At 33.3% G+C, this 15,197-nt stretch overlaps 1 protein-coding gene across 1 annotated transcript in view; it reads right to left on the minus strand.

Annotated features, from left to right (window-relative positions):
- Positions 1-15,197, minus strand: part of LOC113083295 (peripheral-type benzodiazepine receptor-associated protein 1-like) — an 86,013-nt gene that overhangs the window by 40,994 nt on the left and 29,822 nt on the right. Inside the window, exons 3-5 of the mRNA XM_026254440.1 lie at positions 3,904-4,011; positions 1,891-2,019; positions 445-621 (exon numbers count right to left, since the gene is read on the minus strand). Of these exons, the coding sequence (XP_026110225.1) occupies positions 445-621; positions 1,891-2,019; positions 3,904-4,011 (414 nt within the window). The remainder of the gene's footprint in view (positions 1-444; positions 622-1,890; positions 2,020-3,903; positions 4,012-15,197) is intronic.

Here is a 15,197-nt window from a genome sequence, read left to right on the forward strand (position 1 = left end):
AATAAAAAATAAAATAAAATTTGTTTGCAATAATCAACATTGAACACTACGAAGAGGAAACTGAGAGCTGAAATATATGAGCAACTACTCAGAAATCATTTTACATTTTTTAACTATTAAAAATAATGCACCTGGTCTGATATTTGAAGATCTTTTTAGGAACAAGAAGAAAAAAAACTATATAAACAGATCAATTCTTATTCTGAAAATAAATAAATAGCCATTAGCCAAAATAAAATAAATTGCCATCAAATAAAAACATTATGCTAATAAATAAATAAATAAATATAGGACTATCATTGTGGACTAGACTCTGAAGATTGAGCTCTAGCTGAGATTCTGATGCAGAACCGGTTTCATTAAAGTAAGACTGCAAGTGGTTCAGTGAGGAGGTGTGTGTGTGTGTGTGTGTGTGTGTGTGTGTGTGTGTGTGTGTGTGTGTACCGTCCCCTGTCCCAGCCGTGTCTCCAGCTGTCTGCACTCGTGCTGCAGCGCTGCGATCTGCTTGTCTTTACACAGCAGTGTGTCTGCGTGCAGCGCCAGGTCTCTGGCTCTCTGACGGGCGAACGCTCGCTTGTACTGCTCCACAGCGCCCGCTCTCACCGGCATCGGAGTATTCACCTGCAAACAGTCATCTTCAACATCTACAGAGCTATGAACTACTCCAGCTGTCAGTCACATCAGTCCACCAATCAGAACGGACAGAGAGGACACGCCCTCAGATGAACCAGCCAATCAGATGCTTTCTTGGACTCTCTGAAGGAAGTTTCAGTGCTAGCATGAATGAAATCAATCACAGTTCGATATGTAAATTTCACAAATGATGTCATCACTGATTGAATAGTGAAGTCCAGCACACGTATAACAATGATGACACTTTAATATAAAGTTTATAAAAACATAAATTAAGGTTAGAGAAGAATTCCAGATTAAAAAACAAAAAGACGAGGAACTTTAACATAGTGTATCCTTCTTGGTTTTTAACGGACATTTAAACAATTTCCACAGTTTTCTTTTTAAACAAAGTTTATAAAAACAGACACAATATCTAAAGCTAAAATAATAATAATAATAATAATAATAATGTTTTTAATTATTTAATAATAATAATAATAATCATCATTTTTATAAATGATTAATTATTATATTTTTAACGGCAAATAAATGTTAATAAAAAGAAGAGGACCTTTAATATAGTAAAGTCAAATTTTTGTGAAAATGACTGTAAAACACATCTTTAGTATTTTGACATGTGAACGAAACAAAAGAGCACAAACCCAAAGACAGAATCAGCTGATCTAGGAACAGAGGGTGTGCCTGTAGTCCAGTGTGTGCGTGTGTGTGTGTGTGTGTGTGTGTGTGTGTGTGTGTGTGTGTGTGTGTGTGTGTGTGTGACAGGTGTTGTGCTGTGAGTGTCGCTCATTACCCATGAGCACCTGGGAGTTGACAGGTGGCCGTATAAGTGGACTAGAGTTACAGTGTAGCAGACAGTCGCTGTCTTTATGTCCAAACTGTCTCTCTCTCTCTCTCTCTCTCTCTCTCACACACACACACACACACACACACACACGCGTCATCATTCTCTTCTCTACTACAGCATGTAACCAGTTTTGTTGCTCTACATCAAACATCAGATGCTAAAAGACATGATAACAACAGTCCAGTGATTAAATAAAGGAACACTTTCATCAAAAATGTATTTTGCAAGCATTCACCTATCCTCTATCGCTTTTAAAGTGTATAGTGCATGTAACATCTTCAACCTAAAGCAAAATAGCCTCAAAATTTACGCATGCATGAAAAAAACTGCAGTGTAAGAGCTGAAAATCATTCTGTGGCGCATCAACTCCTCACACGAAACCATGTGAAGCTGCAGATTTGTGTACGCACCACTTTCAGGTTGGCTTCCTGTAGTTTCCGTGCTCTGTCCTCCAGACGTCTGGCGATGACGGCGAGCTCCGTGTTCTTCTTCCTCAGCCTCTTCACCTTCTCCTCGGTCTCTGGAGAACTGCTCTTCCTCTGAGGAAACACGGATTGATTTGGAGAACAAAGAAAGAAGCTGAGAGACTGAAAACAACATTAAAGATGTTCAAGGTGCTGACACAGAAACAATGCAGCTCGTCTTTAAAAACACGATATTAAAAAAAGTGTCACCCCAGGACAGATTGAGAACGGCGCACAAGCTAACTTTTGTTTCAAGTAAAAAAAGTTGGTCACACTTTAGTTTGGGGACCAATTTTATTTAACTATGACCTTTTTGAGTTTTGCCTCAAACTGCTAATTTGCTGCTTATTAACGGTTAGTAAGGTAGTTTAGAATTAACTGAACTAAAATATGCTCATGCAGAATAATGCATTAATATGCACTTTATAGGTACTAATAAACAGCCAATGTTATAGTAATATGCACGCTAATAAGCAACCAGTTAATAATGAAAATTTGTAATTAAAATAAAGTGCTACCAATTTTTTATTAGTTTTAGTTAAAAACTAAAAACTATATATTTTGTGTGTGTGAAAAAAAGAAAAATCTATATATAGAGTCTAAGAATATATATTAAAACCAAAATGTATTCAGAAACCTTCAACATTTCACACATTATTGTACAGTTTATTTGCTAAAGTTTAGAAAACGGTAATAAAATATGACAAGGACTCAAAAAACGGTGTTAAAACAAATTAATCTTGATTATGTTAGATAACACTTAATCAGATCACTGGTAGTCCACTGTATGATGAATTTGGGGGTATAATATGTCACAGTTTACTGTGTGTGTGTGTGTGAGTGAGTGTGTGTGTGTGTGTGTACAGTACAGACCAAAAGTTTGGAAACATTACTATTTTTAATGTTTTTGAAAGAAGTTTCTTCTGCTCATCAAGCCTGCATTTATTTGATCAAAAATACAGAAAAAAACAGTAATATTGTGAAATATTATTACAACTTAGAATAGTAGTTTTAAAATGTATTATACTTTAAATGATCATTTATTTCTGTGATGCAAAGCTGAATTTTTAGGATCATTATCACATGATCCTTTAGAAATAATTCTAATATGATGATTCATTATCAAATATTTTTTCAGAACATCTGATAGTATTTTTAATGATACTTTGATGAATAAAAAGTAAAAAAAAAAAAAAGAAGCTATGTTTTTAAAATATAAATATTTTCTAATAACAATATACACTACTGGTCAGTAATTTGTGGTCAGTCATTTATTTTCTTTCTTTTTTAAATAAAATCAATACTTTTATTCAGCAAGGATGTGTTAAATTGATAGAAAGTGATAAAAAAGAAAATATATCATTATAATTTTTTTTTTTAAATAAATGTAGTTCTTTTGAACCTTTTCTTCATCAAATATATTAGCCAGCAGAACGGTTTCCAACACTCATAATAAATCAGAATATTAGAATGATTTCTAAATGATCATGTGATCGACTGATGTTACATGTGACACTGAAGCTGGAGGAATGATGCTGAAAATTCAGCTTTGCGTCACAGGAATAAATTATTTTTTTAAAGTATATTCAAATAGAAAACTATTATTTTAAGTTGTAATAATATTTCACAATATTACTGTTTTTTTCTGTATTTTTGATCAAATAAATGCAGGCTTGATGAGCAGAAGAAACTTCTTTCAAAAACATTAAAAAATAGTAATGTTTCCAAACTTTTGGTCTGTACTGTATATATATATATATATATATATATATATATATATATATATATATATATATATATATATATATATATATATATATATATATATATATATGTCCCATTACAAATTCTACATTTTCATCATTTTCACTGAACATACTGAACAAACAAATCACGTAAATGACAAATGCAAATAAAGTGCACACATGGCGGATGATGGAGATGTTGAAGGAGCCTCACCAGTATCTTGTTCTCGTCTCTGAGAGCGTTGCATGATTTCTCCATCTCCTCCAGCGCTCGCAGCAGCTCTGAGTTCTGACGCAGCAGGACACCGTGATCCCTGCCATTCTGACCGGAGCAAAACACACCACAAGAGCAGTTTCAGAGCTAGCATGACCAGGACAGACGGACACACACTTCATCTGAGCCGTGGAGCCTGAAGAGACGCTTCATTCATCTGTCACAGCTGAGAGAGAACCAGATACAGACGACGAACCCTGTATCAGCAAATCCAGCAAAATAACCTCATGAAGGCGCTGGTTTTAGAAAGTGAAGGGGTGTTTTAGGCACAGCTTTGACTTCAGCAGAGCGTGTGAAGCCAGCTGGAACATGTGTCTCTTCAGGATGAAGGTTGTTTTCAGTGCATACAGCATCCAGCATTTTTACAAACATGCAATGCTTTTTGTTAAAGAAATTAATGCTTTTATTCAGCAAGGACACATTAAATTGATCAAAGATGACGATAAGGATGTTACAAATGATTCCGATTTCAAATAAATGCTTTTTTTTAATTCATAACAGCACAAAAATGTATTAAAGCTTGCTCAAAAATATGAAGCGGTGCGACTGTTTTCAACATTGATAATAATAAGACGTTTCTTGAGCCGCAAATCATCATATAAGAGTGATTTCTGAAGATCATGTGACACTGAAAACACACATTTACACAGAAAAGAAAATATTTTAAACTGTATTAACATCTCACAATGTTACTGTTGTTGTTTTTATATTGAGTGACTTAAAAAAAAAAAAAATAAATAAATAAATTTAAACCTGCCCTGAAATTTCAGGTTTGTCTTATTTTATCTCGACTGAAAGACTAAATCATGTCACAAAGCATTAAAACTAGAGTGCTTCAGCTTCATCTTCACTCTAATGTTGATGCCTCTGCAATATACACACAGCTTTTAACAGCACAAGTTAATCAGATTTGATTAAATCACAACACACTGCTTTTTGTTGTTGGTGTCAATAGGGTGTTTTCTATTGCATCAGATGAAGCACAAACCAGTCGCTCATCCTGCTTCTTCTGACTGGACAGATGCCAATCCAGATATGTGTGATATACATGATAATATTTAGAGCCAGAGAGACTGACACAACAAACAACGGTGAAAAGATCCCATCCTCATCCTCAATGCAGAGCTGTGCAGGTCATTTAGCAGCAGATACATATTCATACACATTAACATGCATAAGAACACAATACAGCAGCAATAGCATGCAATACAGTATTTTTTTAAATGATAAAAACTGTGATTTAGAGCAATTGAAAAAAATAAAATACAGATTTGTAGGGCTGCACATTTTGGCCACAATTTAGTGATTATGTAATTATATGTTTAATTATTATTATCATCATAATTGCATTTTACTTTTATATTTAATTATTTTATTTACATTTTTAATTGGTATATTTTGTTCCTCCTCAGTCTCGTTCGAGGTTGTTCTTGTATTTGTTTGTTTCTTAATAAGTGAAAATTATTATTTGTTTTTAATCTCAGCATATTTGATTTTATAATTGCATTACGCAATTCCAAAAATGTTATTTTATTTTGAATAATTATGCAAGGTTGCATAAATTAAAATTATTATTTATTATTATTATTATAAAACAAATAATAATGCTTCACTTTTATGTTATTTTAATAATTTGTATTTTTCACCTCAGTTCAAGGTGGTTCTGGTATTTGTTTCTGTTTGTTACTAAATAAAATCAATCAATCAAATGTAATAAAAAAATTTAATGAAATTGCAGCCTCTGTGATTAAGCCAAATCATAATTTTGATATTATTTAGACGAATTGTGCAGTCCTATTATCCTATTATTATTTTACTGCTCCATAAACACCATAAAGGGATAAATAAATGTTAAACTAAATTACATTTTAAAATATATCCAAATAGAAAATAAAAGTTATTTTAAATGATAGAAATGTTGCACAATATTACGGTTTCTACTGCACTTTAATGTATACAGATGTATTTACTGTATTATTACTGCAAAAACACCATAAAAACAACAAAAATCATGTTTAAAGTGCACTGAATTTACAGCATTTGAAATAAAGCATATGAGAGAAAGAGGAATTGTGAGGAACAGACCCAAAAATAAATTGAAATTCACTGAAACTTGTTTCTTTTTGTATGAAAAGCAGCGGAATGAACATTCAAACTATTTCTTCTCTTGCTTTTCACCAAAAGATTACAGTATATGAGTTAGGAAAGACACATGACCCCAATAAGAGCCACAAGCTCTAAATCAGCCGAATTATAATATTCATGAGAGTTATTAAAAAATAATGAGATTTACAAAATAAATAAAAAAAATAAAACATCTTTGCTTCAGGGAAATGTGTTTAATAGTCTTAGAAAGGCTTCATTTTCATTCTGCAAAATATAATCTCTTATTTATTTTAAATGATCATAACTATAATACCAGACTGAATGTGATTTATGATTTATAATGTGCATCATTCTATTGCATTATTTTCATTACAACTCACTCTAAAATACTGTATTACTGTAATTTTAACCTAATGTGAATCACATTAAGAATGAATGAGAAATGAGAATTACAAAAAAAAAAGAAATAAATTTAAATGGAAAAAAAAGAATCGAATTCTGAGTTTACATCTTGTAGTTAATCACTCGCATTGTGAGATCTAAGCTTGCAATTGTAAGGAAAAATGTCAGAAATGGGGTTTATTAATTGCAATTACAAGTTTACATCACACAATTCTGACTTTTTTAACAGAAACAAAGTTTAAATGTTACAAATTAATAACTTAGAATTGAGATCTAAACTCGCAATTGAAGGGAAAAAAGTCTGAAAATGCAAATACATTACAAGTTTATATCGAACTCGTAATTGCGAGAAAAAAGTCTGAAATTACAAGTGCACTTCTCGCATTTCACGGCTTGTTTCTCAGATTTCTGACTATACGTCTTGTAATTAATAACTTGCAACTGCCAGATACAAACTCACAACTCAAAGAAAAAATTGCAAGCAAGTTTGATAACTTGTGCACTTGTTACTGCATTGACAAACACACACAAGATTCAGGCGGAGAAAAGATATCTGCTGGAGTTCCCATCATGCCTCTCTCTCGCTTCCTCTCTAATCAACGCAGATACAAGCAGAGATAATTATTTTTGGTTTATTACTCCGGGGAAATAACATTAACAAACACATGAGGACTGAAGCGCAGGTGAGGAGAGACACGGGTGGAGCTGTTCTCAGATCAGTGACGACACAATCATGTTTCAGGGCTCTTTCCTGAAGCGCGTCGGCCCCTGGGTTACCAGCACAAAGACTCGTCTTTAACAAATTGAGCCGTTTCAGCCAAGAACTCCACGGGAAGTCAATTAATCAGACCGAATTCAGCACGAGAAAAAAAACTCATCTAACAAAGGTCTGCCGGAGCAAATCTGAGCTCATTATTGTGCCATATTGTGGGTGACTAACTGACCCTGAAAGGAAAAAGATGGAGAAATGCAATGCAAATTTTAACATTGTCATTGTTCATGGCATAAATGAAGCACTGGAAAAAAAGAGCACACAAATACAACAGAATCATGCAGATGTTACATACCAATGTTTTTAATTGCTTAAACGGTTTAAGGAATAGTTTGCCTGAAATCATAACGTTCATATTAAACATATAGAGGACATTACATCTACAGAAGGCGGCAAAATTTGCACCATTATTATATTTTTATGTTACTTTTTTATTCTTTTGGGAGCTTGAAAAGTCCAAGTTCTTTGACGAATTGATTGTACTCCACTATTGTAAGTCATTTTTTGATAAAAAGTGTCTGCTAAATGTGACTCTAGACCACAAAACCAGTCTCTAGTGTCAATTTCTTTTTTCAAAAATGAGATTTAAAGCTTATTAAATAAGATTTCCATTCATGTACGGTTTTTAGGATCAGACAATATTTGGCTGAGATACAACTATTTGAACGTCTGGAATCTGAGGGTGCAAAAACATCTAAATATTGAGAAAATCATCTTTAAAGTTGTTCAAATTAATTCTAAGCAATGCATATTACTAATCAAACATTAAGTTTTGATATATTTTCGGTAGGAAATTTACAAAACATCTTCATGGAACACGATCTTTATTTAATATCCTAATTATTTTTGGCATAAAAGAAACATCTACAATGTTGACCCATATTATGTTTTTTTTTTTTTTTGGCTATTGCTAAAAATATACCTCAGCGACTAAAGGGTCACAAATGCATAAATGTAAATGCAAATGAAAGTCCTCATCACGGCCTGACTTTATTATATAGAAAGAGCAACATCCTACCAAACTATGATTTAATTTGAGAAAATCTATCGCTGTATCATTTACACAGAAACTTCCATTCAACCCCGTCAAAATAAAAGTCAGTGGTTTAATTTGAAGAAATTGTGACAGAAATAATACAGAAATACACTACTTTTCAAAGTAGGAATAATAATGTTATTTTAGAATAATAATAATAATAAAGTGACAATTTTCCCTCATTGTTAGAATTTTAACCCTTTGAGGTCTGAGGTCTCTGCACAAGAAATAAACTCTAAAATAGTACTGAAAAAGTCCTGAAATAAAGGTTTGGAAAGAGGAAAGCAGATTTTTATTTTCAGGTGAACTACCCTCTACACAGTGACTCTCCGTTAGACTCCAGCAGTGAGAAGCGACAGCGCTGTGAGATGAATAATAAGTTGAGAATATGTCAGGACATCGGTTTTGATGTGACAGTCAAACTGTGACAAGCCAGAAATACTTGACTGGGTTCACCGTCTAGAAATGGAGTGGGGTTTTTAAACATACTCAGTGTGGGTGAGAGAAAGAGTTTAAACATGCATTGTAATACACTCACACACACACACACACACACACACACACACACACAAAGGCACTCATACACACACATTAACTTATAAAATCTATAAAAACTTTAAATTGAAGCATACAAAGCATCCATGAAAGAAACAACTGTCGTGAATCTTTACACTTCTAAAGACTTTCATCTAAGTGGAAAATTAATAGAATATCAGACAAGTGCATTTATCTTTATGCATTTAGCAGACGCTTTAATCCAAAGCATGCATGCATACACACACAGACAATAAAAATGACAAAAAATGTTCAACAAAAAGTACTAAAATATTTTAAAATTAAAATGAAAACAAAAAATTTCAAATAAGCTATTTTTAATGTATTAATAAAAACTATAATAATATCCTAATAATATTATCATCTTAGTTTAGTAATGTACTAAAATCAAGTCTAAAATAAAAAAAAAGTAAAAAACTACACATAGACAGATCTGTTTTTTTTTTAAACAAAACTACTAAAAATGACAAAAACAATGGGACAAAAGTACTATAGCTAAAATTAAAACAAAGAAAGAAAATAATAAAAATGGATTCAAAATGATATATAGTAATACATGTTATAATATAATAATAAAATCTAGAATAATATCTAGATGCTAAAATAACTGTGGAAGTGACAAACACAATCACCTGTGCTTTCTTCCACTATTTTGCATGAAAAAAAAAAGCTGAATAATTGCATTTTCAAAAGGGCATAAAAAATGTTAATAAAAATAATAATGAAGTTCAAATTTTTCTAATTTCACCCACTACTGGTGGTGCAGAAAAATGACATGTTGGACTCTGAGTAAAGGGGAAACGCCATCATATTATGCAGATTACTTTCATGTCCATCTAGCAATGCATTTTAATTTCTCCCTGGACTCTAGGCCATTTTTCAGTGAGTATCTTATATAAACACAAGAGCACATCGAGTACAGATGCTTTAAATATAAATGCATCCTGACATAAATCTATATGATATTTCCTTCAGTCATGATCTCTCCATGGAAATACTGGATTAGAGGACATTGTAGTGCACATGTAGAGTAAAGAGACTCAGAAATGACATTAAATACAGCACATTCACTATAGACTTTGTCTTAGTAAAAAAATAACCTTGCACTTCTCTTCTTAAAATACTGTAGAGATGCATGTGACCAAATCAGCCTCTGGCAGGTCAAAGGAAAACACAGACATCAGCATTTTACCATCAACAAACCTCTAGAGACAAGAAACCACGAGCACACCGGCTGTTACGAGCAACAGAATAATAAAACGTGTGCGTGTGTGATCCCTACAGACACACACACACACACACACACACACTCCAGACGTCTGCAAGAGACAAATGTCTGAGTGTATTACAATGCATGTTTAAAATAGATTGATGAGCTCGGTCTGACTATCCACAGGGACAATAATAACTCAAGATGTACCTTATATAGTAATTTTCCTCTATAAAGAAGAGACCAGGAGAATTAGGGAGTTGTGTTTCATCTCTAGTAAGACTGATCATAAACCAACCCCAAACATGAAGCATTACATTTTGGTGCACAAATAATTCTGCACAGTTTGTTCCTAAAATAGGTAAACTAGAATGCATTTAACCTTTAAGTAAGCAGAAACTGTAAATAATTGTAAATAAATAAAGATTAAAGTTTTACAAGAAAATGCTATTTTAGTCTTTTACTTTAAAATGTTGTTTAATTCAATGTGCTACTTTTTTCGCATGTTACTGTGCAATGCTGTTTTTTCATAATTAACTATGAAATTGTAAGATTTCTGAGTGACAATTGTTAAAAAATACAATTTAACAACTTAAATAGTAGATTATATCAATTTAAAAACAATATTTATGAGTGATGTGACAGACATTTCATCTGAATAGAATAAAAATAGCAGCATAACTATTAACTAGCAATTGCAATTTACTAATTCATTCCCTCGATTTTCTAAGTCTTGTGCACGATTTAGCAAATCGAGCGAATGCTATTGTAAATCGAGGGAACGCAATAGTAATCGTGTGCAAGTTTTAGTAAATTGAGGGAACGAATTAGTAAATAGTGCGCACAATTTATTTATTTTTTCTTGAATTTCATGTGCGGGGCTCCGTATTATCATTATTATTTTAATTACATTTATTTATTTCACTATTATTATTATAATTATTATTAAATAACAAATACCATAAAACATTAAATAATAATAATACTTTTTATTTATAATCCGTTGCAATTGTTCAGCCTGGAGGAAACAAAGGCGTTGACAAGTTTTTCTGCATCTGCTAGAGTGAGCATGGAACTAAGTTTGGTGATGTTCCTCAGGTGGAAGAAAGAGGTCTTACACAGATGTTTAATGTGGTCCTCAAAGGTCAGATGAGAGTCCATTTTAACACACAAGCTGGCAACTGATGTTGAAATTGAAATATCCTTTGGAGTTGTTTAGCTGCAAGAAATTTTGCTTTATTCACGCTTTTATTTCCTCCAGGCGGGTGGTCAGAGTGGAAGTTGACTTGGTCTTGATGTAGAGTTGAGTGTCATCAGTGTTGCAATGAAAAGAAAATCCATGCTGGCTGATTACATGACCGAAGGGGAGCATGTAAAGGATAAACAGAATGGGGCCGAACACTGAGCCTTGAGGGACACCACGGGTGACATTGTGTGAAGGATTTAACCTCTGCTAATGCAACATGCTCAGTTCTTCCAGTGAGGTAAGATGAGAACTAGTTTTACACAGAAACAGAGAGATCAATGGTGGAGTGGAATTTCTTAAACTGTTTATTTTGTTTTAAATGGACCAGAAGCTCCCAGGATGTGGGTCTACAGTCGGGATAGACAGAACTGGGGAGCTGGATAGGTCGAAGCGGATGTTATAAATTTCCGATCATCTCTCCTCTCTAGCTCCTGAATGACAATGGAGTTTGTGATTTAAGGATGTAATTGATAGTAGAAAAAAAGTTGCTTGGATTTACCAGGGCTATTGTTAATGATATTGGAGTAGAACTGTGACCGTGCATCTCTCAAAGACCTCGCAAAGGCTTTCTGATGCTCTCTGGAGACTTGTCTGTAAACAGTAAGTCCTGAATCCAATCAAGGACACACCCAGCTGTCTTCATCTTTTGCAGTTCACCAGTTTACCGGGGAAACTCATCGCGAAAAGATGACCGTTCTAGTTCTGATAGGAGCATAAAAGACTATTCAGAGATTGAGAAATCAACAGAAGAGAGATGCTGGAGGTCTATAGTCAAAGTGTCTAGGTTGATCTTATTGATTACGATTTTATGGTAAATTAACAATTGAGTATTTAAGAACATATACTGTGAAATAATATTATAATAATGACAATAACAAAATAATAATAATTTATTATTTAATATTTACTACTGTAATATTTGACTGTAAAATAAAAAAATAAATTTAAGGAAAATATAATACTGTAATGAAAAAAATACAAAAATATAATGATAATAATAATTAAATATTCTCCTTTAAAATAAACAAAAAATAAGTATTTTAGAATAATATAAAATAGAGAACTTAAACTTTCTTTTGTTGACAACAGACAGTAAGCACTTGAGCATTATTTTGATGTAGTGCAGCACTAGTTTGAGCAGCGTGACACTGATCATTCAGACACTTTCTTCTCTATACAGCGAAACACTGAAGGTCATATCGCTCAGCATTCACTAGCACTTGTGTTTCAGACAAAACAGTGCATGACATTTACAATCAGAAATGTCTACACAAAATTACTGACCTTTATCTGAAAGCAAAGCAAAGAGACAACGGTGTAAAACACAATCAGCTGTGGTCATGCTGCAATGAGTGCAGTGTGCATTCATAAATCACTGCATTATAAGTAAAAAAAGTATGAGAGGTCGCTCATTAAATAAGCTCCATGTGAAGGAGCTTTAGTCAACCTAACATTCAATAATAAACTCTCTGCTGATGCATGACTGACAGCTCAGAGACGCTGCTGTGTACGGCTGTGATAAGAGCGTCTGCGTCTTAAAATATACTCCAATAACCAGACAATAAAACTCATTATATTCATCCCTTCTCCCGTCCCATTCAATCCAACACCATCATACATCCTGTGATTCGTTTCCATTAAAAAGAAAACAGGCTGCATTTGTCTAAAGTGTCAGAATATAAATTAGAATTGGATATTAGTGTCTGTGACGCGAAAACCTGCTTCTGAGAAAAATCGCCACATCTGCATGACAATAAGACGCTGTTCGTTTTCCACTATCATTATTCCAAAATTCTCCCTTGAGGGAATTCCTATTATACACGGAATTCTATATCCTCGCTGTCGGAATGCCTTGGAATGCGGAGTAATTTCATTCCATCCTCTAAATTGGAATGGGATCGGTGTTGTCCTGCTTTGGAGTGGATGTGAAGGGTGAGATGTGATTTCCGACCCGAGCGAAATGCTAACCTGTGGCACTATGAAATAATTGTCTTAAAAATGGCGACTGTTCGGACTAGGAAGAATTTAATTTAGGAGAAACCTCAACAGTCCTTCAACTGGTTTAAAAACAGCTTCCAGAAACATCCGCTGGTGTTGGAAACCCATCAGGGTCATACAGAAATATAAGCACATTTTTTTTTTGTAATGTGTCTGTGTCCTGTAGGAACTGCACAAATGAATCACACAACAGAATCAGGTCAATCCCAAATCGAAATCAATTAAATTGGCCATTTGTAGGGTTTGGATTTGTAAATAAAAATAAAAAAAGAAAAAGAAATAAAATAAAATAAAAAGAAATAAAATAAAATAAAAAAGAAATAAAAAAATAAAAAGAAATAAAATAAAATAAAATAAAATAAAATGGTTAAATTAAATAAGCTGTCTAGCAGGTCACTGTTGCCATGTTTGTTGGTCTGTGACATAAATAAACAACTCTGGCAAATGCAAAAATAAGTAAATTATATTTTTATATATATATATTTTTTCTCAATCATGATTAATCCCACTTAACATTAAAGTTTTTAAATTATATATATATATATATCATTTACTTGATGACATAATTATATTTCATCAAGTGAACGGGTATAAACGTTCCAAACCTGTATAATTTCCTTTCTTCTGTTGAACACAAAAGAAGATATTTTGAAAAATGTTGGGATCTGAACAGACTTCGGAAGTGTCGATGTAGAAAATGTAGAATGTAGAAACAACAAAGACAGTATATAAAGACAGCATAAATCACCTCTTTGGTAACTCCATGAATTAACTGATGACATGCGTACAACGTTGCATAATCACAGTTTCTTTTGTGCTTAAATATGAATGATATAGGCTACAGCACACGCCGCCGCATTTGTGTAGTCATAAAGACGTTCTGCATATAATAACAAAAACGCAATTCTTGTCAAGAAAAAAATAAAGAGACAGAAGCAGCAGTTGTAAGAAGAGTGGCTCCACCTCTGCGTTAAATAATAAAAAAAAACATTTGTCTGCGTTAACACGTTAATCTTGACAGCACTAATATATATATAAATATCATATGATTATTATAGATATATTATTAAAAATATGTATCAGTAAAAATACTTAAGACTCCTTACTATCAGTCTGAATTCCCTGCATGCAACCTAGACTTAAAAAATGACTGCATTAATATTCTGTGCTGCTTTTCATCAGACTTCAAACGGACGCATGTCTGCGCTCAGCTTCCCTCAATGAAGTCCTTGAACTTTCTTAAGTTTTAGCGGTTTAGGGGAAAAAAATAAAGTGGTGATTCTTTTTCTTTTTTGCTGTCTGAGCACACCATGTGCTCTTCAAATCAGATCTGGAGGCTGGATGTGGAGCAGGAGAATAAAGCTTCCTGATCCAGCGAACAGCTTCCTGTGACACACAGTGAGCCACGCCGTCGTATTTCCACACTGTGCTGTGAATACAAGTCATTAAGTTCTGTGTGCTACTCTACAGCATGTTAAACAGATCATATTCTACACCTGAATAGCTTTTTATACTCCCCTTCTGCCCCAACAGCAAGCAGCAATTAGTTTGCCATTTTCTACCATTTTTCTGACAATGAGGTCCTCATCTGTTGTTAATGACGCCACAAACACATGCAGATACAAGACATTGTTCTCTCATGTACTTCATGAATCTGTGTGTGAGGAGCTTTAGTCATTCATTCACCTCACTAGTGTTTCATTCAGCACAGTTAGGTCAACTTCTATAGTGGAGAAAGGAAACTATATCTAACATAAACCAATTTGCTGCAACAGCAAAATAAATCCACAATTGCATTTCTGACTTTCCAAAAGAGGAGAATAATACTAATGTCACAAAAAATCATCATGCATCATCACAGTCTGTGAAAAGGGGCCATTGTTTTTGTTTTCTGACAAAGCTGAGAAAT

Source organism: Carassius auratus, unplaced genomic scaffold, assembly GCF_003368295.1.
Source record: "Carassius auratus strain Wakin unplaced genomic scaffold, ASM336829v1 scaf_tig00037604, whole genome shotgun sequence".
Taxonomy (NCBI): Eukaryota; Metazoa; Chordata; class Actinopteri; order Cypriniformes; family Cyprinidae; genus Carassius; species Carassius auratus.